Source organism: Myotis daubentonii, chromosome 3 (genome assembly GCF_963259705.1).
Source record: "Myotis daubentonii chromosome 3, mMyoDau2.1, whole genome shotgun sequence".
In the NCBI taxonomy this organism is placed as follows: Eukaryota; Metazoa; Chordata; class Mammalia; order Chiroptera; family Vespertilionidae; genus Myotis; species Myotis daubentonii.
Genome location: NC_081842.1, coordinates 155741336 through 155767042, shown reverse-complemented (window position 1 = coordinate 155767042; position 25707 = coordinate 155741336). Strand labels below are relative to the sequence as shown.

The following is a 25707-nucleotide window of genomic DNA, read 5'->3' as shown; positions in this document are numbered from 1 at the left end:
AAACTACCCGCAATGTGTTAAAATGTATAGCTGGTCACTATTTTATCACATTCCAAAGCTTTCATATCATGGATAGACTAGGATCTTTTACCAGTGCAGCTCTGAACTGCTGAGCTTTCTGAATGGAGGCATATGTCTGTACTTTCCAACTCATGACTAGTGCCCCATGTCAAACATGTATGGTTCTTGTCTACATGGATACATTAAAGTCCCAAAACAAAGTGCAGCAAACTGCTAATTCAATTATTGTATTTTTAAATATGAAAACTAAAAGACACAGAAATGGATGTGGTGTGATGAGATCTAGACATCTGGAGCTTAATATATAATGAAATGTGTAAGTGAAGATAGCTGCAAAGCAGGATTTGAGCTGGGGAGAAAGTTTGAAAATATATCTAGATTTAGGAGTTATTTGTATAGAAATGACAGCTGACAATATCTTAAATAAACAAGCTCCTGAAACTTCATATTCTTCCAATATCCCACTTATGTCAAAAGAAATGCAAAAATAACATGACTGGGTACCTGCCCCTTGTGGTTAGTGCCTGTCTGAAGCACAGCTAATCCTATATAATAAAAGGCTAATATGCAAATCGACCAAACAGAGGAAAGACCAGTCGCTATTACGTGCACTGACCACCAGGGGGCAGACACTCAATGCAGGAGCTGCCCCCTGGTGGTCAGTGTGCTCCCACAGGGGAAGCGCTGCTCAGCCAGAAGCTGGGCTCATGGCTGGTGAGCACAGTGGGGGTGGCGGGAGCCTCTACTGCCTCTGTGGCAGTCGGACATCCCCCGAGGGCTCCTGGACTGTGAGAGGGTGCAGGCTGGGCTGAGGGACACTCCCCCCCACCCCCCAAGTGCACGAATCTCGCGCACCGGGCCTCTAGTATTGAACATAAGAGTATGTATGTTGCAGAAGTGTAAAAAATTATTACTTTTTAAAAATAAGTAATACATAATATAGTCAACTGCCAGACATATAGAACTTTTTGTCTTAAACCTATTTCTTCCTTTTACTAAGGAAGTAATCTGTAAGATTAAAACAAAAACTTATATTCAGAGTCAATTCAATAAGATGTTGGCTTGAATGCAGCACTTCATAATACATATTTACTGAGAATGATATGCTTGCTATGTGCCAAGCACCGGGCTCAGTAGCTGACAGGCATCGTGTCACAGTAATTTTCACAACAATGCAGTATCATTTCTATCTTGACCCAACTTTCAGATAGGAAAACAGAAGCTTAGTAACTTTCCAAGGTCTATATCAAATTTATAACATTATTTTGACTTTATAGAAAATCTACTTTGATGTAGGTTTTTGAATAAAAGCAAAAAGATTACTTCAAATGTCACATAATTTGGGTTAGGTTTGAGAGAAAGTGATTTAATAAATTTAATATTTGTAATGCTGAAACTTTTGCTCTACAAAGTCTACTCTTGAATTTTTTAAAATAAGGCCTACTTTTTCACAGATTATATATTCTGAAGAAATATTACTATTTCTTACTGGAGTGATACAATCTCACTCTAAAGAAATCCTAATAATAATAAAATATTAGTATGGAAAGGCCATTCTTTTTTAAAATAATGTTTCTGAAAATGATGCTACTTCTACCTGAAACTCAACATACACTAAACCTGTCCAGAAAACAGGCCGATCTTTCAGATAACAGGTCCATGCCAGAAACCTCCATCTCCTAGGCTACATGTCTGTTTTCTTAGCCTATTCATTCTTGTATAAACTCCAATTTTTATTTACATGTGTGGAAAATTAAATATGCTTAATTAATGGCTTCTGAGTAAATTTGAAAAAAAATCATCCCACTAAAGCTTAAACCACATCCTTATCAAAACTAGGATTTTATATAAATATCAAAGCAGCAAAGTAAACATAAAGAATAGAAAATGTATCTAAGCTTCTTTATGAAAATAAACTATTCCATTAATAAGTAAAATTATAACAGAGGACTAAAATTTAGTAGATTTGGAAAATTACAACTGCATGGGCAGTAGGAAAGCTGGGGGTATTCTAAGCTCATCAGTCAGTAAAAACTTCAGTGAGCAGCAGAACAATGGCCGCCTCTGATAGTGCCTTGCATTCCTGATGTAGGCTTTTCTGCTTCAAACCATTCATTTACATTCTGAGAATAGACAGCTGGTAAGAGATGATGTGGCAAGAGAGCAAATGTGGCCTTGCTTACACAAGCACCTTATGTAAATTCTCCTCCACTGGAGCGTCTGCCCCTGGTGGTCAGCGTGCATCATAGCGACCAGTCATTCTGCCGGTCATTCTGCTGTTCAGTCTATTTGCATATTAGAGTTTTATTACATAGGATTATATCTGGAGAATACTATGGTTTTAAAAAGTTACATAAAAAATAAAATATTTGTAAGTGTACTCCCATAATACCTAATTTCATTATTCATGACTAGAGGCCTGGTGCATGACATTCATGCACTGGGGAGGGGAAGAAGGGAGGGGGGGGTTCCTCAGGCAGGCATGTGCCATCTTGTAGTCCGGTACCCCTCAGGGGATGTCTGCCTGCTGGCTTAGGGGAGCGGGCCTTAGCACTGCCATGGAGGCAGGAGAGACTCCCGCTACCACCGCTGGGCTCACCAGCTGTGAGCTGGCTTCTGGCTGAGCAGCGTTCCCCCTGTTGAGTGTCTACCCCCTGGTGGTCAGTGCGTCATAGTGACCGGTTATTCCACCATTTGGTCAATTTGCATATTAGGGTTTTATTATATAGGATTAGAAAATACTTTTAATACTGGAAAGTTTTGTAGAAATTAGGATATTTATATCTTGAAGCGGACTTAACTGGAAATATAGGTCCACCTTAGGACAAAAGTTACCTCAATAGGAGTTTCTGACATTATTACTGCCTTAAAGTGATGCCACTACTACTCCAAATTAAATAAGGTGGGCTCTTGCTGGTTTGGCTCAGTGGACACAGTGTGGACCTGCGGACTGAAGGGTCCCAAGTTTGATTCCGGCCAAGGGCACGGACCTCAGTTGCAGGCTCCTCCCCATCTCGGGTGGTCAGGCGTGTGTAGGAGGCAACCAATCAATGTGTTTCTTTCACATCAATAGTTCTCTCTGTCTTTCCCTCTCTCTAAAAATCAATGGAAAAATATCCTTGGGTGAGGATAAAAAAAAAGGTGGAATTTTTAAATCCCAAGTTTTTGGATCTAGGTTGTAACTGTCTGCTGCCTCTTCTTTGGTGGTATTTTCATATAACACAATGAGTTCAAGTAAACAACTCAAACGGGGAAATAAGAAAAGTTTTCTTCATAGATAAGGTAAAGTCAAAGTACTTCTCAGGTATTCCTTAAAGTTAACACCACCCACCTTTCACTTTATTAACCTATTATTTCTTCCCTTTGGGGGATAAAAATTAACCCAAAGCCCAACTTTGGTCCTCCCTGGGTTCCTAAAGAAGGAAGATTATAAAGTAAAAGAAAATAAAAGACTTAAGGAAAATGAAGCAGAGAAGTTGAGTGCCTAGAATTAGGTCATCTGACCTTCATTTCAGTGACCTTTTTGGGGGGTCAGGCTTACCTTCTTTGACTCTATTAAAATAAACTATACCAATCTACTGGCATCCTCCTGTGCTCTGTTATCTATGTATCCTGACTTCTTTCTATGCAACTGAATGAAATGGTTTTCCCAGCCATTTCCCCCTGGATCATGTCATGCATTTCTTTCACATTCCTAGAAAACCCTGGTCTGCTAAGACAAGCTGGGATCTCCATCCCCTTTGCCTCTTCAAGAATTTTTTTTTTTTTTTCTCTTCAAGAATTTACAATACATATTTCCAAGTTAAAAATGAATGCTATCTGGGCCCAACAGTCTGTCCTATAGTACAAACTTTAAAATACTCAGTATCTTACATTTAAAACAGGAACAACTACCAGGTTGTCAGGAGAAGACCAGAAAACATGTTATTTCCATGGCCTAAAGAAGTTGAGATGAGACAACTATCCAAAAAGTAATTCCACTTTTAACAAAAACCCTCAGGTAAGTGTTCTCTTAGAGGCTTATGAGACTAAAGCCACAATATATTCATCAAGTATGCACCAAAGTATGAAAAATGAATAACATTTACATGAACTACTTAGATAAAATATGGTGTATGTTAAGAAAGGAACTAAATTTGGAAGAGGAAACATCCTATCTAATAAATGAGAAACATGGTAATTGGCGTACGATTGCTACCCTTCCCATTGGCTAATCAGTGAGATATGCAAATTAACTGCCAGCCAAGATGGCAGCCGGCAGCCAGGCAGCTTGAAACTAACATGAGGCTTGCTTGCTTCAGTGACGGAGGACTCCAATGTTTCCCGCCTGCCGCTGCAGGCCTCTGAGCTGGCAGTTTGAAACATAGTTACAAAAATAGAAGCTAAACAAAACCCCAGAAACCAGCTTTCAGCTAGCCAGGATCTCAGACCTGGAATTGATACAGAGTTTCGATTGTAGAACCTAAACAAACCAGATACCTGCTTTCAGGAGCGGAGGCCTAAGAGCTGGAGCCTCAGAGCTAAAGCTGGCTCAGAATAAAAGAAAAAGAAAGAAAAAAAGGAGCAGTTGGGAGCTTCAGTCCCAGCCTGAAAACAGCCCTCAGCTTCTCACCCAGACTGGCCAGGGACCCTAGTGGGGACCCCCACCCTGAAGGGTGTGTGACCAGCTGCAATCAGCCATCATCCCCTCATCCAGGCTGGCCAGGCACCCCGGTGGGGACCCCCACCCTGATCCGGGACACCCTTCAGGGCAAACCAGCCAGCCCCCACCCATGCACCAGGCCTCTATTCTATATAGTAAAAAGGTAATATGCCTCCCAGAACCAGGATCAGCGGAGCCGCGAGGTCTCCCGGCACTGGGATCAGCATGACAGGGGGCAGCGCCCAAACCCCCTGATCGCCCTGTGGCTCTGTGTGTGACAGGGGTCGGGGCCACAACCTCGCTATCGGCCCTGCTCTGTTCCTGACAGGGGAAGGCGCCCCAACCCCCTGATCGGCCCTGCTCTGTGCCTGATAGGGGGGAGCGCCCCAACCTCCTGATCGCCCTGTGGCTCTGTGTGTGATGGGGTAGAGCCATAACCTCCCCACTGGCCCTGCCCTGAGTGTGAGAGTGGCGGCGCCCCAAGCCCCTGATCGGCCCTGCTCTGTGTGTGATGGGGTAGAGCCATAACCTCCCCATCAGCCCTGCCCTGAGTGTGACAGTGGCGGCGCCCCCAACCCCCTGATCGGCCCTGCTCTGTGGGTGATAGAGGGCGGCGACCTAACCCCCTGATCCGCCCTGCTCTGTGCGTGACGGGGGGAGCTCCCCGGCCCCCTTATGGGCCCTGCTCTGTGCATGACAGGGGGAGCTCCCCAACCCCCTGATCCGCCCTGCTCTGTGCGTGACGGGGGGGGAGCTCCCCAACCCCCTGATCAGCCCTGCTCTGTGCGTGACAGGGGGGAGCTCCCCAACCACCTGATCGGCCCTGCTCTGTGCGTGACAGGGGGCAGCGCCCCAACCCCCTGATCGGCCCTGCTCTGTACGTGACACGGGGGAGCTCCCCAACCACCTGATCGGCCCTGCTCTGTGCGTGACAGGGGGCAGCGCCCCAACCCCCTGATTGGCCCTGCTCTGTGCGTGACAGGGGGTGGTGCCGCAACCTCCCCATCGACCCTGCCTTGAGTGTGACAGGGGGCGGTGCCCCAACCCCCCAATCGGCCCTACCCTGAGCGTGACTGAGGGTGGCATCGCAACCTCCCGATCCGCCCTGCTCTGAACCCGACCAGGGGCTGAACCTAGGGATTAGGCCTGCCCTCTGTCACCGGGGAGCAGGCCTAAGCCAGCAGGTCGTTATCTCCCGAGGGGTCCCAGACTGCAAGACTGCAAGAGGGCACAGGCCAGGCTGAGGGACACCGGGCCTCTAGATAATAAAAAATGAAAAAATTAATGACTGACTGACCAGAGGTAAATTCTAAGGGAGAAATGCAAATTATTTTGTTTAGACATGAGTTATATGGAATCCGCTTTAGGATTTTACTAAACAAAACAGAAAAGATGCACCTTTTACATTAGTGTTTCTCATTATGTTTGATTACCAATTTCAGAAATAATCGATTTTGGCTAGCATGGATGTTGTAACTCTGGATAATGATCTTTGTAGGAGCCACAGAACTTTCTACCCTCTTATTTGGGACTCCAAATCTTTTAGGGGAAGTAGCAGAGTTAAAGTATGAACTGCATTCTTAGCTATAGAAGTCTTATAATGTGATAGGTAGACCTTTTGTTAAGAATCCATTTATCTGTAGTAGTTATACTACTAAAAGCATGCACTTACCATGTGCTAAATGAATTACTTTAGTCCCTCATACAATCTTATAATTATTATTATCATTCCCATGTTACACATGGGAAAACTAAGGCAAGTGAGGTTATATCATTCACTTACTAACATAATTGGCAGCAGGCAGAGCTAGGATTCACACATAGCTCTGCTTTCACAGCTTGGACTCTCAAACCTCGAAGCCAGTGGTTCTCAACCTTGGCTGCACATTAGAATCACCTGGGAATCTTTTTAAAATCCTGATTTCTGGGCCTCATCCTCCGGTAATTCTGTTTCTTTGTTATGGGGTGGGGCCACAACATTTAGTAACAAAGAAACAGAATTTCCGGAGGATGAGGCCCAGAAGTCAGGATTTTTAAAAGATTCCCAGATGATTCTAATGTGCAGCCAAGGTTGAGAACCACTGCTCTAAGCCATACCAGCAAATCAAATTGTAGACAAGGCTAATCATACCTAGTCTGAGTTGCATGTAGGAGTTTTGTTAATTAAACAATGAAAACAGGAGAAAAGCATTAGGAGTCTTAAATGACCAGTGTTTTGCAATTCAGTAGCCGACACATAGCTGGCACTTAAGCAGATTGCAGGGATCCTCAGAGATCCCTCAGTGTAGTGTTCTTCATTCCATTGAAGAAGGAACAGAGCCCAGTGATGTGGAGAACTTTACCAAATCATTCAGTTTGTTAGAACCTATCTCCCTTCACATGTCTATGCAGTGTTCTTTCCACTATAATGTATGCAAGTAATCAGCTGGTTACAAGAATTTCTGCATTTCCAAAAACAATTTGAACACTAGAACGCTAGAGCTGGAACTGGAACTCTGTTGAAGAGAATATATCTTGAAATAAGTTAAAATGCAACTTAGAAATCTTTTATTTGCATATGATGTTACTTTAAAATATTCCAACCAGGGTGATTTTTCAACCAAAATCATCCTATAAGGGAGATTATTTAAAAATTTTAATTTGAAAGTAATTTTTAAAGCCTAGGCTTTATTAATAGCCAGATAATTAGTATAATAATTAGCTACGTAATTATATCGCAGAATTCTAAAATAATTAAATAATTGGGAGGGAAGCAATTTTACCTTACTAAATTTTGCTGCATATTTTCGACCTTCATTAAAATTTGGACCCCAGTCTGAGAGCGAATGTAGGCTTTCAATCTGAAATAAAAATATCACATTAAAAAAGCAATTTTTAATATATTTCAAACTAGTGTCATAGAAGAGCATTTATGAATAGCTAACAATTTTTAAAATTTATCTATACCAGCATAGAAAAAAGGTGAAATGCATTTTCTAACTAAGGATCTAAATTTTTGAAAGACACCTTTCTCACCCTGGCTGGTGTTGCTCAGTAGTTAGAGTCAGTCCACGCACCAAAGGGTTGTGGGTCCGATTCCTGGTCAGGGACGCATTACCTGGATTGCAGGTTTGAATCCCAGTTCTAGTTGGGGTGCAATGCATATGGAAGTCAACCAATCGAATTATTATTTCTCTCTCTCTCCCTCTCCCCTCTCCCGCCCCCCACCTTCCACTCTCTCTGAAAAACAAAAAAATCAATGGAAAAAATATTCTAAGGTAAGGATTAACAACAACAAAATTACCTTTTTTACCTTTCTGTATAATTAAAGAACTTAAATTAAAAATAACTATTTCAGTAATTCATCTTGCTATTTAATTTCTTTAATGTATGCAATTAAGTGGCAAGTATTTTGTGTTATTGCCAGATATATGAACAATAACAACAACTGGATTCTCAGTAATTACAATGAAACAACTATTTTACCTATCCCAAGACACTGTTTGATATGTGACATGGATCTGATTCAGTCTTGGGCTCTACCTTTTATCAAAAGTACATGTTGAGATTTAACTAGAACTGAATCAGACATTTCAGAATCCACTCAATATAAATTTTAAACACCAAGTTACTGCAGCCAAACCAAGCATTCATATCCCAAGCAGGTACCATCTGGTGAAAAGAAAGTCAACTGGGTTCCTGCCTAGGAACACTAATAACAAGCATTCTAATAATAGTTCCCTTTTTAAAGCACTGCCTAATATGGGCTAAGCCTTGTAGTAGGAACTTATATATGCTGTTTTTTAAGCTTCATAAGAATCCTATCTAGTAGATTATCATCAATTTCATATTAATAATGGAAAAAATTCAGGCCCAGAAGTGAAGTAACTTACCCCTGATCACATAGCTTATAAGGAACTAAGCTAGTTATTCTAACCAGACCTTCATTACTGATTCTTTCCACTATGCTATGTTAATTATTTTTGTCCATGCTGTATTTTTGGACAGGAGACAGAGTATATCTTACTTAGTTTTATGAAGACTTGGCTGAAACAGGATTTCCTGCCTATAATAGTTAGTTGGAAACTCCTAATTTTCAGTTTTGGGTTCAACCTGAAAGGCATTTTGGTTTAAGGGTTAAGAGTGTAGACACTGACTCCAGACTGCCTGGGTTTGAATCCCAGTTTCCCTGATTAGCTACATGAAGTCACTTAACCTCTTTATGGCTCAAATTTCCCTTCTGTGAAATGGCTATAATACCAGTAATCTACCTTAATGGGTTATTGTGAGGTTTAAATGAATTAATACATTTATCACTATCTGTTTCAAAGAGTCTGGAACACAGTACAGAGTAAGTACGGACTACTGTTATAATTATCCAAAAGCAGCATCTCTGACTGACAAATCCTTGAGAAAAAAACAAGGAAATGGAGCAGAAAGTAAATGGCACTGACATATCACATTCTAATAAAGTCATGACTTCCCATATTAAATATGCACATAACAAATATCTCGACATTTTAAATAATTCAGAAAGTGGAAAGATTTTAAAAACATACCTTTGACGAATTACAGGATCAGACTTTTCTGGGTCAATGTAAGTTGCTAAGATTTCATTAATAGTTTTATCATCGGGTACTCTTTGCAACAAAGAAATCAAAAACGAACTTATTATTTATAATTTTCTACTAAAGGTGTTAACTTAGAATTACTAAATCTTATAGTGTTTTTGTTTAAGTAATTGAACACAGACCTTTTATTTTACTCTTGGCAAAATATAATGGCTTGCTAAGCATAAATTACTTTAAAAGATTTCTTGGACACACATAACAACGTCTTAAAAAACATTATTTGAGAGGATCCCTATAAATTAATCATAAAAATATGAAGCCTCTTTTAACACGCACCTATGCTCAAAGATGAAAAGGAAGAAGTCAGGATGAAATACATTTGAAAGTTGTAGAAATAAAAAACCTGAAAAAAGGTTTCAGATGATGCTAATTTCAGTGCATGTTCAAGTTTATTCATTATAAATCATAAGACTGGGTTAAAAATTGGATATTGCTTTCTCTGGAAACAAAGCATTTTAGGTTTCCCAACTTTTCTATATGTATTGTTCTAACTATAAAGCTGTAGAAACAAAACTAAGACAATGTTTTGAACTGGTAACTAAAAGTTGCAAGGCAACATTTAAAATGTAAAATGCGTAAAATGGCAAATATGTAACTTTTCTCAATCGTTTACACATATTCTTATATACTATTTTGCTAAATAGCCCTATCTGAAAAATTTAAGTCTTTTTACTGTCTCTCATTTGGTATGCACCTTCAAATAAAGTTTTTCAAATAAAATCTATATGACAATGATAAGAAGGGGAACTATCTATTATATTTAGATATATGCTAAATATATTAATTAAAAAGCAACTTTAAAATTTTCATAACTCAAGGAATCAAATTGTATACAACCATTAAAACTTTTAAATGATACTTGAAAATGTTCACAATATGGAAAAAGGATAAAAACTACTTATGTAACTTAATTCCAATTATGAGTATACATATGTACATTTCTAAAATAATGTATTTGCTGCAGACACACATTACTAATAGAAGTAATCCCTGCTAATGTTTGCATTTCATTGGATCAATACACCACAACTTAGTTATCCACTCTACCACTAACACACATTTATTGACATCACATTTAAGTTAACAAGTTCTTAATAGACAGTGGTGATACTATACCTTTTTTCTATGTACACAGCTTGACTCTGAGGAAACTGGAGCTTCACATGCCAACAAAACTGTTGTTTTCTAAGAGAGAAAATAATCACGTGAGGCTCAAGATAGTCAATAAAAGTATGAACACAAATCAAACTTCCTAAATTTTTGTTTTCAGAGAAAAATTCTAAAAGTATTCTTAGATTTTAACATGTATTGTCTATTAAGAGTTATTACTCTTTTCTAGGATTCTTAGAGGCTATGTTTTTCAAGCAATATACTTGGAAGAGTTTTTAAGGAGAAAAAAAAATGAAGTGAAACAGTTCTGAATTCCGAAGACTTCACATTCCCGAATTAGAAGGCAATTTCTCATAAATCAGGGGCATTTGAGATCAGTGTGCTACTACTTAAAGTTTACAAATAAAATTTCCTCATGGTTAAATACAATGAGCTGATGTCTCTGCCTGACTAGTCTGGAAATTAGGTGAATGAAGTATTGTCTGGTTGAGACCAGCTGGCCGCAGATACACTTATGAGCTATGAGTATGTGCATTCAGTAGCAAAACAGCAGACAAGTCGGTTGCTAAGCAGAATGCACTCTAGGCTAGAGTCCCTTTGCTTTCAAGTCTAAACTTTGATCAGGATTGACAGTAATAAATAAATGTCTGATTTTAGAAAAATGACCATATGTTCTATTTAACATATCTAAATTTGGTGACACTAGACACCATTCCTTTAAAACAATATTTAATGCTGCTCAAAACATTAATCCATCACAGAAATTTAAATATCTTCACTACATGATGGCTTTACACATTTTATTCCTTGCTTAGAAGAAATTTCTAACCCACTTGCCAGTTAATGGCCGGCAGCATGCCAAAGCAATGGTCAGCATCTTCTACAAATCTATGCCTTAGCCACACGGCCCCCAAATCTAAAATAATTTTCATTTAATACAATTCAGGAGAGTATCTCCAAAAATTTATATGATTTACGTCAGGGGTAGGGAACCTTTTTTCTGCCAAGGGCCATTTGGATATTTATAACATCACTCATAGGCCATACCAAATTATCAACTTAAAAATGAGCCTGCTATAATTGGTTAAACATTTAATTAACTCACCCCTAATGCTTTGCCAAGGCCAGATCAAATTATTTTGTAGGCCTTATATAGCCTGCAGGCTGTAAGTTCCCCACCCCTGATTAGTCAAACTTTTTCAAAAGACAATGACTATAAAATCAAGTAAAAATCCTTCTACTAGGGTAATTTATCACAGATCTGTTTATGGAAGTTTTCTTTAATAAAAGGACAGTTTTGGGCACTAGCTAGAAAAAAATATGCTTGATTATGCTTATGTTGATAGTGCCATTTATAAGAAACAATCATTTTAATATTGTTTTGATAGAACAAAGTTGTACAGCACCCTTTACTAATTTAAAGGCCAGATGTCTAATATCTCAGAGGGGAAAAAACACTATAAATTCTGAATGCAGATACAGCAGTTACTGGTTTCAAATAAATAATTCTTCCCAAAGAAAATATCGTGCAATGTTTGTTACCTGTGAAACTGGCATAGTACAATATCACCATCAAGACATTGAGAGTTACCACATTTCTCTCATCATAAGAAATAAACTGGTATTTTAATCTTAATGCATAAGAGTTTCTTTCTAAACATTTTTTTTTCTATGTTAAGTTACAGGGGGAAAACTTATGAACTTGTCATCTTATGGAATTGTAAATCATAATCACCCCAAGTATTGCTTGCGTAATTTCAAGAACCATTTACCTTTCTTAACATTCAGTAGACCCTAAATACCTTCAGAAAGTACTCAACATTCCCAAAACAAGAGAACCCCTGGAAATAATTTTGTTTGCTGCAGTTAACTACTTGTGGTTACAAGGAAGTCAGTCATTACTGTGTAATTATATCTACATTAGAGGCCTGGTGCATGAATTTGTGCATGGGTGGCATCCCTCAGCCTGGCCAGCGATCAGGGCCAACTGGAGCCTTCTGGCCCAGTCTTGATTGGGGCCGGCCGTGGGGAGGCTGGCTGTGGGAGCGCACTGACCACCAGGGGGCAGCTCCTGCATTGAACGTCTGCCCCCTGGTGGTCAGTGTGAGTCATGGCGACCGGTCATAATGGTCACTTAAGCTTTTATATATATAAATATATAGATTAGAGGCCCGGTGCACAAAATTAGTTTACAGGGGGGAAGGGGGATCCTTCAGTCCCACCTGCACCCTCTCCAATCCAGGCTCCCTCTCGCAATCTGGGACCGCTGGCTCCTAACCGCTCGCCTGCCTGCCTGCCTGATCAACCCTAACCACGTCTGCCTGCCGGCCTGATCGCCCCCTAACTACCTCTGCCTGTAGGCCTGACCAACCCCTAACCACCACTGCCTGTCCTCCTGGATGCCCCTAACTGCCCTCCCCTGCTGGCCTAGTCACCCCTAACTGCCCTCCCCTGCTGGCCTGGTCACCCCTAACCGCCTCTGCCTTGGCCTCCACCACCATGGCTTTGTCTGGAAGGACGTTTGATCTAATTTGCATATTACCCTTAGATTGTTAAATTATCTATACTAAAAGGGTAATATGCTAATTAGACCAGACAAGGCAGAGGCGGTTGGGGCTATCAGGCAGGTAGGCAGAGGCGGTTAGGGGTGATCAGGCAGGCAGGCAGGTGAGTGGTTAGGAGCTAGCGGTCCCAGATTGTGAGAGGGATATCCAAGAGGTCCCAGATTGGAGAGGGTGTAGGCTGGGCTGAGGGACCCTCCCTCCCCGTGCATGAATTTCATGTACCAGGCCTCTAGTGACTATTATAAAAAAAATACTCAATTGACTCATACTCAAATTTAACCAATTTGCCATATTTTTTTCTTCTAAGAAATAAGAGGTTATTGATATGGCTAATGATCCTTTGTACTGTTCCTTAATTCAATTTCCTTCTTATCATCAGAGGTAACTATCTTGAGATTGGGTGTGTATTCTTGCCATATTTGGTTTTAAATTATATCTATATCTATCTGTAAACAGTATAATGTTTTGTGTGACATTAACATTTATTTTAATGATTTCATACACTAAATATCCCATGCCTTGTTTTCAGTTATATTATGGATTTAGAGGTTTATTTATGAAAAATATACATTAGTTCATTATTTTTAACTGTTTGTAAAGTATCCCATTGTGTGAAGAATGTCAAATCTATTTATTCATTCTCTATTGATAGACATTATGACTACTTCCAATTTTTACCACTTCTTCTTTCATATTAAATCATAGTAAAGAAAAAATAAAAGAATATCCCCAGGGATCAGGCTATCATTTACCTCAACTGATATATAGAACTAACCATTAATTTTTTAGCCTATAGTAGTAGTATAAGAGGCATTTAAGAACAACAATTCAGAATCCAGTGTGTGTGTATGTGTGTGTTTTGGAGGGGCAGTAATTCAGAGTAAAAGATTTAAGTAAAGGAATGGGCAAAGAGAGGTTAAAGAGTGTTATATAGGAATTCCTAAAATGAGCAAGTTAAGACTATACTTTCAGGGATCATTTCTATAGTTTGTTAAAATGAGCAAGTTAATTATCTCTAAACTAGTTTCCAATTCTTTAGTGTTCCTGAAATTGATGTAATCTGACATGGCCAATCAAATCTATTCCTAAGTCTCAAAGATTTAAAAGTTTGTTTCCCATAGTGCATTATTATATACTACTAGAAGCCCAGCACACGAAATCGCTGGGCTCCTGTCAGTCCAAGGCCCAAGCGTCCACCACGACAAGGAGAGAACAGAGCGAGGGGCCCGGAGGAAGGGAGGACAATTGAAGAAAACCATGTCTAGACTTTCCCCAGCCCTCTCCTTCCTTCTGCTGCCTACAAGAGCCCCAGGCCCAGCCACAGTTCTGTGTCCACCTTTTAGTCCCCTATTCTCCAACCGCAGAGGAAAGAAATAAGGAAGGAGTCTGTGCTGCCTTCAGAAAGTATCTATAAACCTGATTGGCCAGTTGCCTTCCACAGAGGGAGGCCAGACTTCGGCTTAGGTCCGCTCCTCACAGGGACATCAGTAGGACATCCTGTGAGGGTTCCCAGACTGTTAGAGGGGGCAGGCTGGGCTGAGGGATGCCCCCCGAGTGCATAAATTTTTGTGCACCGGGCCACTAGTCCTATCTAATAAAAGAGAAACATGGTAATTAGCCGCACCTTCGCTACCCTTCCCATTGGCTAATCAGGGCGATATGCAAATTAACTGCCAGCCAAGATGGCGGCCGGCAGCCAGGCAGCTTGAAGCGAACATGAGGCTTGCTTGCTTCAGTGACAGAGGACTCCAATGTTCCCCACCTGCCGCTGCCGGCCTCTGAGCTTGCAGTTTGAAACATTGTTACAAATATAGAAGCTAAACAAAACCCCAGAAACCTGCTTTCAGCCAGCTGGGATCTCAGAGCTGGAGTTGAAACAGTGTTTTGATTATAGAACCCAAACAAACCAGATACCTGCTTACAGCAGCCAAGGCCAAAGAGCTGGAGCCAAGCCTCAGAGCTAAAGCTGGCCCAGAATAAAAAAAGAAAAAAGAAAAAAAGGAGCGGCTGGGAGCTTCAGTCAACGGCCAGCCTGAAAACAGCCCTCAGCCCCTCACCCAGACTGGCCAGGCACCCCAATGGGGACCCCCACCCTGAAGGGTGTGTGACCAGCTGCAATCAGCCATCATCCCCTCATCCAGGCTGGCCAGGCACCCCAGTGGGGACCCCCACCCTGATCCAGGACACCCTTCAGGGCAAACCAGCCGGCCCCCACCCGTGCACCAGGCCTCTATCCTATATAGTAAAAGGGTAATATGCCTCCCAGCACCGGGATCAGCGGAGCCGCGAGGGCTCCCGGCACCGGGATCAGCGTTACAGGGGGCAGCGCCCAAACCCCCTGATCGCCCTGCGGCTCTGTGTGTGACAGGGGGCAGGGCCACAACCTCCCTATCCGCCCTGCTCTGTTCCTGACAGGGGAAGGTGCCCCAACCCCCTGATCAGCCTTGCTCTGTGCCTGATAGGGGGAGCTCCCCAACCCCCTGATCGCCCTGCGGTTCTGTGTGTGAGAGGGTGCGGTGCCCCAACCCCCTGATCGGCCCTGCTCTGTGGGTGATAGAGGGCGGCGCCCCAACTGCCCCCCATGGGCCCTGCTCTGTGTGTGACGGGGTAGAGCCATAACCTCCCCATCAGCCCTGCCCTGAGTGTGACAGGGTGCGGCGCCCCAACCCCCTGATCTGCCCTGCTCTGTGTGTGACAGAGGGCGGTGCCCCAACCCCCCAATCGGCCCTACCCTGAGCGTGACTGAGGGTGGCATCGCAACCTCCCAATACGCCCTGCTCTGTGCATGACAGGGGGCAGCGCCCCAACTCCCCAATCGGCCCTGCTCTGAGCCCAACCAGGGGCTGCACCTAGGGATTGGGCCTGCCCTCTGCCACCCAGGAGCAGGCCTAAGCCAGCGGGTCGTTATCTCCCGAGGGGTCCCAGACTGCGAGAGGGCACAGGCCGGGTTGAGGGACCCCGCTCCCACCCCCCGAGTGCACAAATTTTTGTGCACCGGGCCTCTAGTTATCTTATATTCTCCTGGACACAATGGCTCAGGATTGGGTAGATGGCCTAGGTGGTCCAATCATAATGAATTTTAGGTTTCTTGTTCAGTATGCTGGGAAAGAAGACCTCGTAAATATTTACTGTAATCCAAACTGTTACTGCGATCATCCTATGACCATGAGGATGCAGTTGACACCACAGAGGTCTCCATAGGTGACTATGGAGATTCAGCAATAAACTGGGTCCCTGATAATATACTTGAGCCGCAGTATCTATTAAACCTGAAGTCCATCCTACCTCTGGACATTCAATTATGAGAGCCAATAATAATTTTTTATAGCTCAAACCAGTCTGAATTGGGTATTTTATTTCATGCACAGAAAGCATACTGATACAAGGGATTATAGTTTTTTCTAGATTTCATCTTTCATTTCTAAGCAACAGAAAAAGAAGATAGACTAATCTGTAAATTGCCAACTATTATAAAACTTGGAAGCAGCAAATAACACATGAAGGAATTTCAGGAAAAAATGTGTATTGGCTGTAAAATCATATGTATGAATGAGAGAGTGGGAGGGAGGGGAAAAGGGGAAGAGAGAGTCACAATGATTGGGTGCCTCCCGTACCACCGCCCCCTCCCCACTGTGAGGCTGGGGATCAAATCTGCAAACCAGGTACATGCCCTTGACCAGGAATTGAACCCAAGACCCTTCGGTGCAGGGGCCAACATTCTAACCACTTAACCACAGCATGTTTTAATTTAAAGTAGAAAGAAAGTCTACCAAATTTTAAAATCTTCAAGAAAAAAAACAAACATACAAAATGATCTATGTAATTAATACTTTACTCAGAGGCATTTTTATCTTTTTAAATGTATTTCAAGATCAAAATTTAAAGTTTTAAAAATAAAAAAAACTTCCTCATAAAATAATCCATCTATTTTATTAGAGCTGGTACCATAATAAGTGCTTTTGGAAGACTGAATACAAATGATCTGTGTAGTTACTTAGCATGGATTAAAATTACTGGAATTGAGGAGAATGAAAACCAAAATTTTATGTCTCACATCATTATAAAAATATTTTGACTAGTTCCAGTTATATATTACATTTTGCTTTTTAAAAAATTAGTTTCACCACTAGATAATAATAATAGGAAACAGGTTAAGTATGTGGTATTGGCTTTAGTAGACTGTATATTAAGAAAATGGATGTAGTAGGGGAAGATCAAAATGAAAAAGAACATTTTGCTTCAAATAACTAATAAATACTTGAGCACTTAACAAAGCAAAGCAATTCTCAGATGGAAGTGGTACCAACCACTTGTGGGGGCATTTGGAAATGGCTGGATAGTTTTGACTGTTCCAACACTGGGGAGTACTTTAGACATTTAGTGGGCAGGGACCAGAAATGCTAACCTTCCTGTACTGCATGGGGAAGTCCCATACAACAAAAAATTGTCCTGTTGAAAATGCCACTAGAGCCCCTACTAAGAAACACTAGAATGCAGAAAGGAGAGCAGATATATGCATACCAAAATCTGAATACCAGCACTAAATGCTGGCATCTGTTTCATATTAACTGTGGAGAAAATATGTACTATAGGAATCCTGGCAAAGGAGAAATAATGGAGAAGATGAGCTACTTTCACAGATGGCTATGAAATAGGGAAGGAGAAGACATTCTAGGATTAAGAATAGTGACCAGCCTGGGTACATTTAGTTGAATCCATTAGGAAATCAGGTGGGGACTATGAAGATCCATATTTATTATGGATCCTCATAGGAACAGGAAACTTTTCTAATCAGAGTATGGCTGTAGCTAAACTCTCTGGCATGGCATATAAGGTCCCGAAAGGCCCAGCCCAATTCCCTACCACTTACCAACTCCCACTCAAGTTTCTAGACGCACCAAACTACTTACATTTTCTACTCTATCTTTTACATCTATTATTCTCACAAGATCATCCTCCCTTTCTGTCTGGATAAAAACCTTGACTCAAAAGCTCCTCCTGTCTTTCAAATATCTGCTTGAATTCTATTTTCTCTGGGGGGTCTTTCCAGTCCCCAGCTCTCGATGAATAACACTTCTCTGAGGCGGGGCAGTGAGCCTCCTTTATGCTCCCACAACACTCCAGGAGTATCCCTCAGAGGATTTACTATGTCAGAGCAGTGGCTACACAATGTGTGTTTGCTGACTTGACTTGTCTTTCACTGACTGACCTACTTGAGAAAAAGGACAGTGAGTTACTGGCACATAAGTGGTTTTCAGGGAGAGGTAAACAGCAAATCCATCTGGTACTTTTTTAATAAAAATTAAAGACAATTTTTTAGACCACTTTTAGAGTCACAGCAAAATCAGAAGGAAGATACAGAGATTTCCCATGTAGCCTCTGTTCTCACAAATGCATATCCTCATCTAGTACTTTTTAAAAATAAGGATGCCTAAGCTCTACTCTTGTCTCAATGAATTAAGCAATTCTATTGGTCAGTACAGATTATCTGCATTTTGAAATTATGACAGGCATTGTAGATTGAAAACTGGCAATATTATCGTCCCCATCTTACAAAAAAGGCAACAGGTACAGAGAAGTAACTTGCCAAGAAAACTCCCTTATACATAAAGATTACATTTTGTCATGTTTAATACAAAATGAACATTCAATAATTAACTATATTATCATTCCTCTTTTAAAAAGCAAACACACCAAGGATGAGTTAGGTTATTTTGCTTAATGAGAAATACTTGAAACATATTTCCAACTTCCTGAATGTTAGCAATTTCAAGTGGGGTCAGGGATAAGAAAGGGTAGTTAATTTTAGGCCCGGCAATGGGGTACAACACCTGAGAGCTTCAGATAACCCAAGGCCAGGAGATGAGATGAGAAATTTCACTGGCAATTCTGAGGTATGGTCACTGAGGTATCTGTGTGCTAATGACTCCTGTGGGCACAGAAGCATTAAAGGGTTCTGAGCAGGTGACCATCATCCCACCTGGCAGCAGTGTATAAGAGTGACTGCAGTGAAAAGCCGTTGAAGGTAGGAGAGTACTTAGAATTCCCCAACAGTCCAGGGAGAGACAAGCTGGAGAATACAACAGATAAATGCTGCAGTGAAGGAAACAAAAGGAACACACTTCCAGAGGCACATCATGATGGAGCAGGCGTGGTTGACTAGGGAAGGACTCCCCTAAGTGAACCAGTTTGGGAACCCCAAGATGATCCAGAGAGTTTGGTTTTTCCATTTCCATGAATGCTGGTTAGCTGCTGTTGTGGAAAGGTATATTCTCCATGAAACTACATCATAGGAACTTCCTATGTCTACATGGCCTCAGTAAGGAAATGCATGATTGGGGAATCATTAGGTTTCTATTCTTCCACACTGTTTTTCTAAGTCTCTGCTGATGCTCTGAAATTATTCCATCAAGTTCTATCAAAGCTGTTATGGCAGAGAAACAGAAGTGCTAAATATTTTCAATCAGTTACCAAGTTTGTACTAAGCACCTATTATGTAATCCTCCAAAGATCACTGTAAATCCACTGTTCCCCCTCATGACCACAACTTCTAAACCCATCATTTCATTTTCTGTTGCTCTCTCTTTTCTAAAGTCAGTTTGCAGAAAAGTACAAAACTATATAACTTATAAGACACCATGCAAAAAAAAAAAGTACTATGTATTACCAAACAATTGTTCAGGAAAAAAAGTCCTACTGCCTCTTTCAGAGGTAGATGGGTATATAAACTCAATATAACTAGAATGTTGTAATTTTATCCAAAGAACAAAAACTAATTTTTTAAATCCATAATAGGTTATTTCTTTACAAGAGAGACATCTAGTGGTTAGCTTCTAAAACAGGACTGGGCTCAAATATTAATTCCCATATTTGTTTAATAATGGGCACATTTCTACAATCTTAATCTAAGAGAGACCCATACACAGAGAGCTAAAGATCCCTGGACCAAAAGGAAGCTAAAAACTCAGTTCTAAGCTGACAATGCTAATGATTGGTAAGGATTGGACTCTTAGAACTGAGCATTGAGGTGAGTTGGAGATAAGTAGAGATTTGAGAAGGTCAAAAGTTGGGTCCATTTCTGGGGAATGGGTGGTTAGCCCACACATAAGAGTCCAAACCGGAAGTTATGATAAAGATATTATTGGGGAAGGGTCTCAGTCCAATTCTTTTTTCCAATTGACAAGTTGAAGTATATTCTCCACCTCACTGCTAACTCTTCACACCCAAAAAGCCAGGGAAATAAAAGTAGGAACTTATGTAACCAAATGAGACATGTTGTCCAAGCACAATCATACAGTTTCCAGGTTTGATACCCATGGCTTCCTGTAGCAAAACACTAAAAAACAACTAAAAGAGGGACAACCATGGGTTACATATGGAATTTCACGTAATATCAGAGTACTTTTCAAAGACTATATTTACAAGTTAAATGTATAATGGTCCTGCCCACAGCTATCACTGTCTCTTTATTATTTTATTCTATTTATTTTTTTTAATATATTTTTATTGATTTCAGAGACAAAGAGAGAGGGAGAGAGAGAAACATCAATGATTATAGAAAATCATTGATTGGCTGTCTCCTGCATGCCCCCTACTTGGAATTGAGCCTGCAACCTGGGCATGTGCCTGACCGGGAATCAAACCATGACCTCCTGGTTCATAGGTCAACACTCAACCACTGACCCACAGCGGCCGGGCTAAATTATTGTTTTTTAAAATTCATTTACTTATTCTTAAAATATCCTTTATATGCACCTAGTCTAAACATTCAAAAAGATACAAAAGGGTACATAATTCTCATCCCTGTCCATCTCTATTCAATTTCCTTCCCTTAAGATAATCACTGTTACCAGTTTATAATATAAGCATATATGTAAAAAAAACTTTATTTTCACACAATGGTAGCATACAATGAACATGGTTCTGCATCTATCTTTTTTCACTTAATATTTCTGGCAGTTAATCCACATTAGTACATTTAGAGCTGTTTCATTCTTTTTCTAGTATACTATATTTAGGCAGTCTACTATTGATGAATATTTAGATTCATACTGCTGTTTTGCTATCACAAACATTGTTGTACTGAGGTGATACATGTATATGTACACATTAAATATATACAAAGATACATGCATATGTATCTCCATTTTCCATATATATGGCTGTATCTCTCAGACAGATTCCAAGTAGACTTGCAGGATGAACAGTAATATTCATGCCTTCTGGATCCACCTCTTTCCCACTAAGGACCTTCTTTGTACTGGGACCAGTGCTTATTTTAAACTATTAAGGCAGCATGGTAGAGAAGATAATTTAAAAACCCTCCCAATAGCATATAGTACGAAACCTTGGAGAGAAATAGAACAAACATAGTGAGCTCATCATAAAATAAGAAAAATCTTAGGGCCAAAAGGAAGCAGGAACTGAAAACCATAGTGGAATGCTTACGATACACATGGTCTGGAGGCCTTTGCCAATCTCGATAACCAAGAAGCTGTGTTTCAACTGCTACTGGGTAACATGAGGCAAGATCCTGGGCCACATAAACTGGATACCTCAAACTGAGATCACCGCATTAAATCAGTGAAAGGGTGAACCAGAAAAACACTGCCCATTAGCAAAGGGAGACAACAAGGAAACTTGTCCACTTCAGCTTGGACTCTAGGGAGAGAATAAGACAGATGGGGTGGGGATAAGTTTCAATTGAGAATGCCTAACTATAGCTTCCTCAAATGGGTTTGAGGTTCAGATTACTAGTAGTACAGTCTGAGAAACTTCAGAATCAGAAATTAAAGAGGGTCCTACATTGGTGCCACAGAGTATCTGACATAAGCAAATGCATATTACCTTCTATATAAACTTGAGTTCATAATGACATTTTAGAAAAAAACAAGACAATGAAACAAGCCATCATAATCAAGAATCTATAGAAACAGCAGGTAAGTAGTAACAGCTTTCCAAGCACTTCAGATACTGGAATTAACTTACAAAGATAATAAGTGTCCTAAATTAGTGAACTAAGGGAAGCTTAAAACAAGAGAAAAGAATATGATTCTGTCTAAAAGACCAAATAGATTTGGGAAAGAAACAGAACTTCTAGAAATCCTGTATAATAAAAACCTAATATGCAAATCAACAGTCGAACAAATGGTCACTATGACACGCACTGACCACCAGGGAGCAGATGCTCAACGCAGGAGCTTCCTCCAGCCTACAGGCCCCAGGCAAGCCAAGGTGGGTGTTAGCGGGGGCCCCCCCAATCACCCCACCGAGGGAGGTGACCGGTGGTGGGGGGCGGGGCCGGCATTAGGACGGCCAAGGTGGGTGCCAGCGGGGGTCCCCCAATCACCCTGCTGGTCGCCCCACAGATCAGCCCTGATCGCTGGCCAGGCCTACAGACCCTACCCATGCACGAATTTCGTGCACCGGGCCTCTAGTAAAAAACATAACTGAAACAAACAAAACAACATGGGCTAAAGATTAGATTAATTAGACACAGCTGAGGAGAGAATATAACTTGGATAATATAGCTGAATAAATTACCCAGAATGTAGCAAAGACAAAGAAATAGAGATTAAGATAATTCATTAGAATTTTCTAGAACTGCCATACAAATCCCAAGGAAGATAAATAAAAAAGAAATCATATGAAGACACACATCATAGTGAAACTGCAAAACTTCGAAGACAAAGATCTTAAAAGCAAACAAATAAAACACCTTTCTGGGGTGATATCCCTATATTGATAGGGTATATACATTTGTCAAAACCCAACTAATGTATACTTATGATTTGTGCATTTCATTGCATGTGAATTTTACATCAATAAAAAAAGTGAGCTTCCTATCTTTCAGACAATTGTTTAAACTACAGCATATTTTTTTCCTACTGAATATACCATGGATGTCAGTCCATGATAGTACTACATCCAACTCTGTTTTTATTTAATGGCTACATAGAATTCCAATGCATGGAGTTACCCTTATTAACTTAACTCAGTCCCATATTAATTGATACTTGAATTTTTACACTATTAAAAACAATGGTGTGACAGATATATGTGTAAGTATCTCTATGAACTACACTAATATATTTGTGGGCTAAATTCCTTGAGTAGGCATATATAACATTTTGACAAATATTACCAAATTACCTTTTATACTATTGACTAGTAATTTATACTCTCAAATAGAGTGGAAAAGGAAAAAGCCTGGCTAACACAAACCTTCATTATATATTATTAATATAGTAGAGGCCCAGCGCACAGATTCATGTACAGGTGGGGTCCCTCGGCCTGGCCTGTGGGGATCAGGCTGAAACCGGCTCTCCGACATCCCCTGAGGGATCCTGGATTGCGAGAGGGCACAGGCCAGGCCAAGGGACCCCACCAATGGACGACTGGGGCTGGAGAGGGACCGTGGGAGGGCTCCAGGACATGTCTGGCCTGTCTCACCTAGTCCCGATGGGCCAGGCCTCAGAAGCAAGCTAACCTACCAGTCGGAGCATCTGGTCCCTGGTGGTCAGTGTGCGTCATAGTGACTGGTCAAACGGTCAAACAGTCAGACACTTAGCATATTAGGCTTTTATTATATAGGATGTTTATAGCCACATATATATGTGTGTGTATGTGTATGCATGCATTTATTCTTATCCTTTGCCCATTTTCTTTTCTTTTTTTAAAATACATACATACATACATACATACATACATACATACATACATCCTTAGCACTGCTGCGGAGATGGGAGAGGTTCCCGCCACTGCGCTCACTGTGGAGTGCACCGACCACCAGGGGGCAGCTCCTGCATTGAGCATCTGCCCTCTGGTGGTTAGTGCGCATCATAGCGACCGGTCATTCTGCCGTTAGGTTGATTTGTGTATTAGTCTTTTATGCCTGTGGGATCAGGCCGAAACCGGCTCTCCAACATCCCCCGAGGGACCCCAGATTGTGAGAGGGTGCAGGCCAGGCCAAAGGACCCCACCAGTGCATGACTGGGGCCAGGGAGGGACATGGGAGGTTGGCCAGCTGGGGAGGGACTGCGGGAGGGCTCCAGGGCATGTCCAGCCAATCTTGCTCAGTCCCAAACGGACGGACCCCAGCAGCAAGCTAACCTACCGGTTGGAGCATCTGCCCCCTGGTGGTTGGTGCACGTCATAGTGACTGGTCGACTGTCTGCCCCCTGGTGGTCAGTGCACACCATAGCAGGTGGTTGAGCAGCCTTAGCATATCATTAACATATTACACTTTGATTGGTTGAATGGACAACCAGATACTTAGCATATTAGGCTTTTATTATATAGGATTATTGATTCAGAGAGGAAGGGAGAGGGAAAGATAGAAACATCAATGGTAAGAGAGAATCACTGACCAGCTCCCTCCTGAGCCTGCAACCCAGGCATGTGCCCTTGACTGGAATTGAATCTGGGACCCTTCAGTCTGCAGTCTGATGCTCTCTCCACTGAGCTAAACCAGCTAGGGCGAAATACATTTTTATTGATTTCAGAGAGGGAGAGGGAAATAGAGATAGAAACATCAATGATGAGAATCATTGATCAGCTGCTTCCTGTATGCCCCACACTGGGGATTGAGCCCCCACCCAAGTCATGTGCCCTAACCGGGATTTGAACTGTGACCTCCTGGTTCATAGGTTGATGCTCAACCACAGAGCCACATGGCTGGGCTCCTTTGCCCCTTTTCTTTATTAAGTTGCTTGCTTTTTTCTTATTAATGCATGAGCATTTTTTGTCATATATGTTAAAGATTTCCTTTTTTTGTTCAGTTAGTCTTTTGAATTTATTATGGTTTTTGCCATATATTTTTAAAAAATTATATGTAAATTTTGAGTGTTTTGTTTTTATTTTATAGTTTTGGATGGGATGTTTCATATCTTCAAGATTATGAACATATTCCACCATCTTAAAAATTTCATTTTAAGTTTTTGAGCCACCTGGAAATTCTAGTAAAAGATCCAGCTTTTTCCATCAAATGGCAAGCTAACAGTCTCAAACTCATTTATGGAATAATTAATTATCTGTATTAATTTGAAATGCTATCTTGACTATGTAATAGAGGACCAAATATCCATGTTTATTTTCTACAATCTAAGATAACTGTAGATTCCTCTGTCAACACCACAAAACTATTAAAATTTCATAAATTTTAATGAGTCCATCCTCATTACTCTTCTTTCTGTTTTTTCTTGGTCTTCTCCCATGTTTATTCTTCAAAATGAACTTCAGTCATTTTATCATAAACCCTTTCCTTCTCAAAAAAAAAAAAAAAATCCAAAATCAAGAACAAAAATCCCATTAGTATTTTGATTAGGATCATATCAGATTTAAAGATCATTAATTTTAAAAATGAATGTTGTTTCTAAAATATTGAATCTCCCCAAAACAAGATAGTTTTTTCCATTTGTTAAAATATTTTAAGTCATTCAGTAGACTTTCAGTTTTCTTCATAAAGAAAGTTTCTTCAACTTTCTTTTAAGAGGTTTTGATTAGAGTCGGGTAAAAGTGAACATAAGGAATTATCTCTGAAAGAGTCACTATTTTATAGAAGTAGTTTGGGATCTGTTCCAAAATAAGCAGGGAAGCCTTCTATTGGACACCACTTATGCATCAAGCTCCTCTTTTTAATAGAGAATGTCAGTCCTGCTTTGGCTCAATTCTTCTTTCTTTTTTTTTAGATATCAGATAGAGGAAGAAAGAGATAGAAACATCGATTGGCTGCCTCCTGCACTCCCCCTACTAAAGATCG

General features: G+C 40.8%; 1 protein-coding gene across 2 annotated transcripts in view; it reads right to left on the bottom strand.

Annotated features, from left to right (window-relative positions):
- Positions 1-25707, bottom strand: part of ZNHIT6 (zinc finger HIT-type containing 6) — a 58646-nt gene that overhangs the window by 16202 nt on the left and 16737 nt on the right. For both annotated transcript variants that reach the window (XM_059688994.1, XM_059688995.1), the window contains exons 6-8: positions 10390-10458; positions 9202-9282; positions 7426-7503 (exon numbers count right to left, since the gene is read on the bottom strand). In XM_059688994.1, the coding sequence (XP_059544977.1) occupies positions 7426-7503; positions 9202-9282; positions 10390-10458 (228 nt within the window). The remainder of the gene's footprint in view (positions 1-7425; positions 7504-9201; positions 9283-10389; positions 10459-25707) is intronic.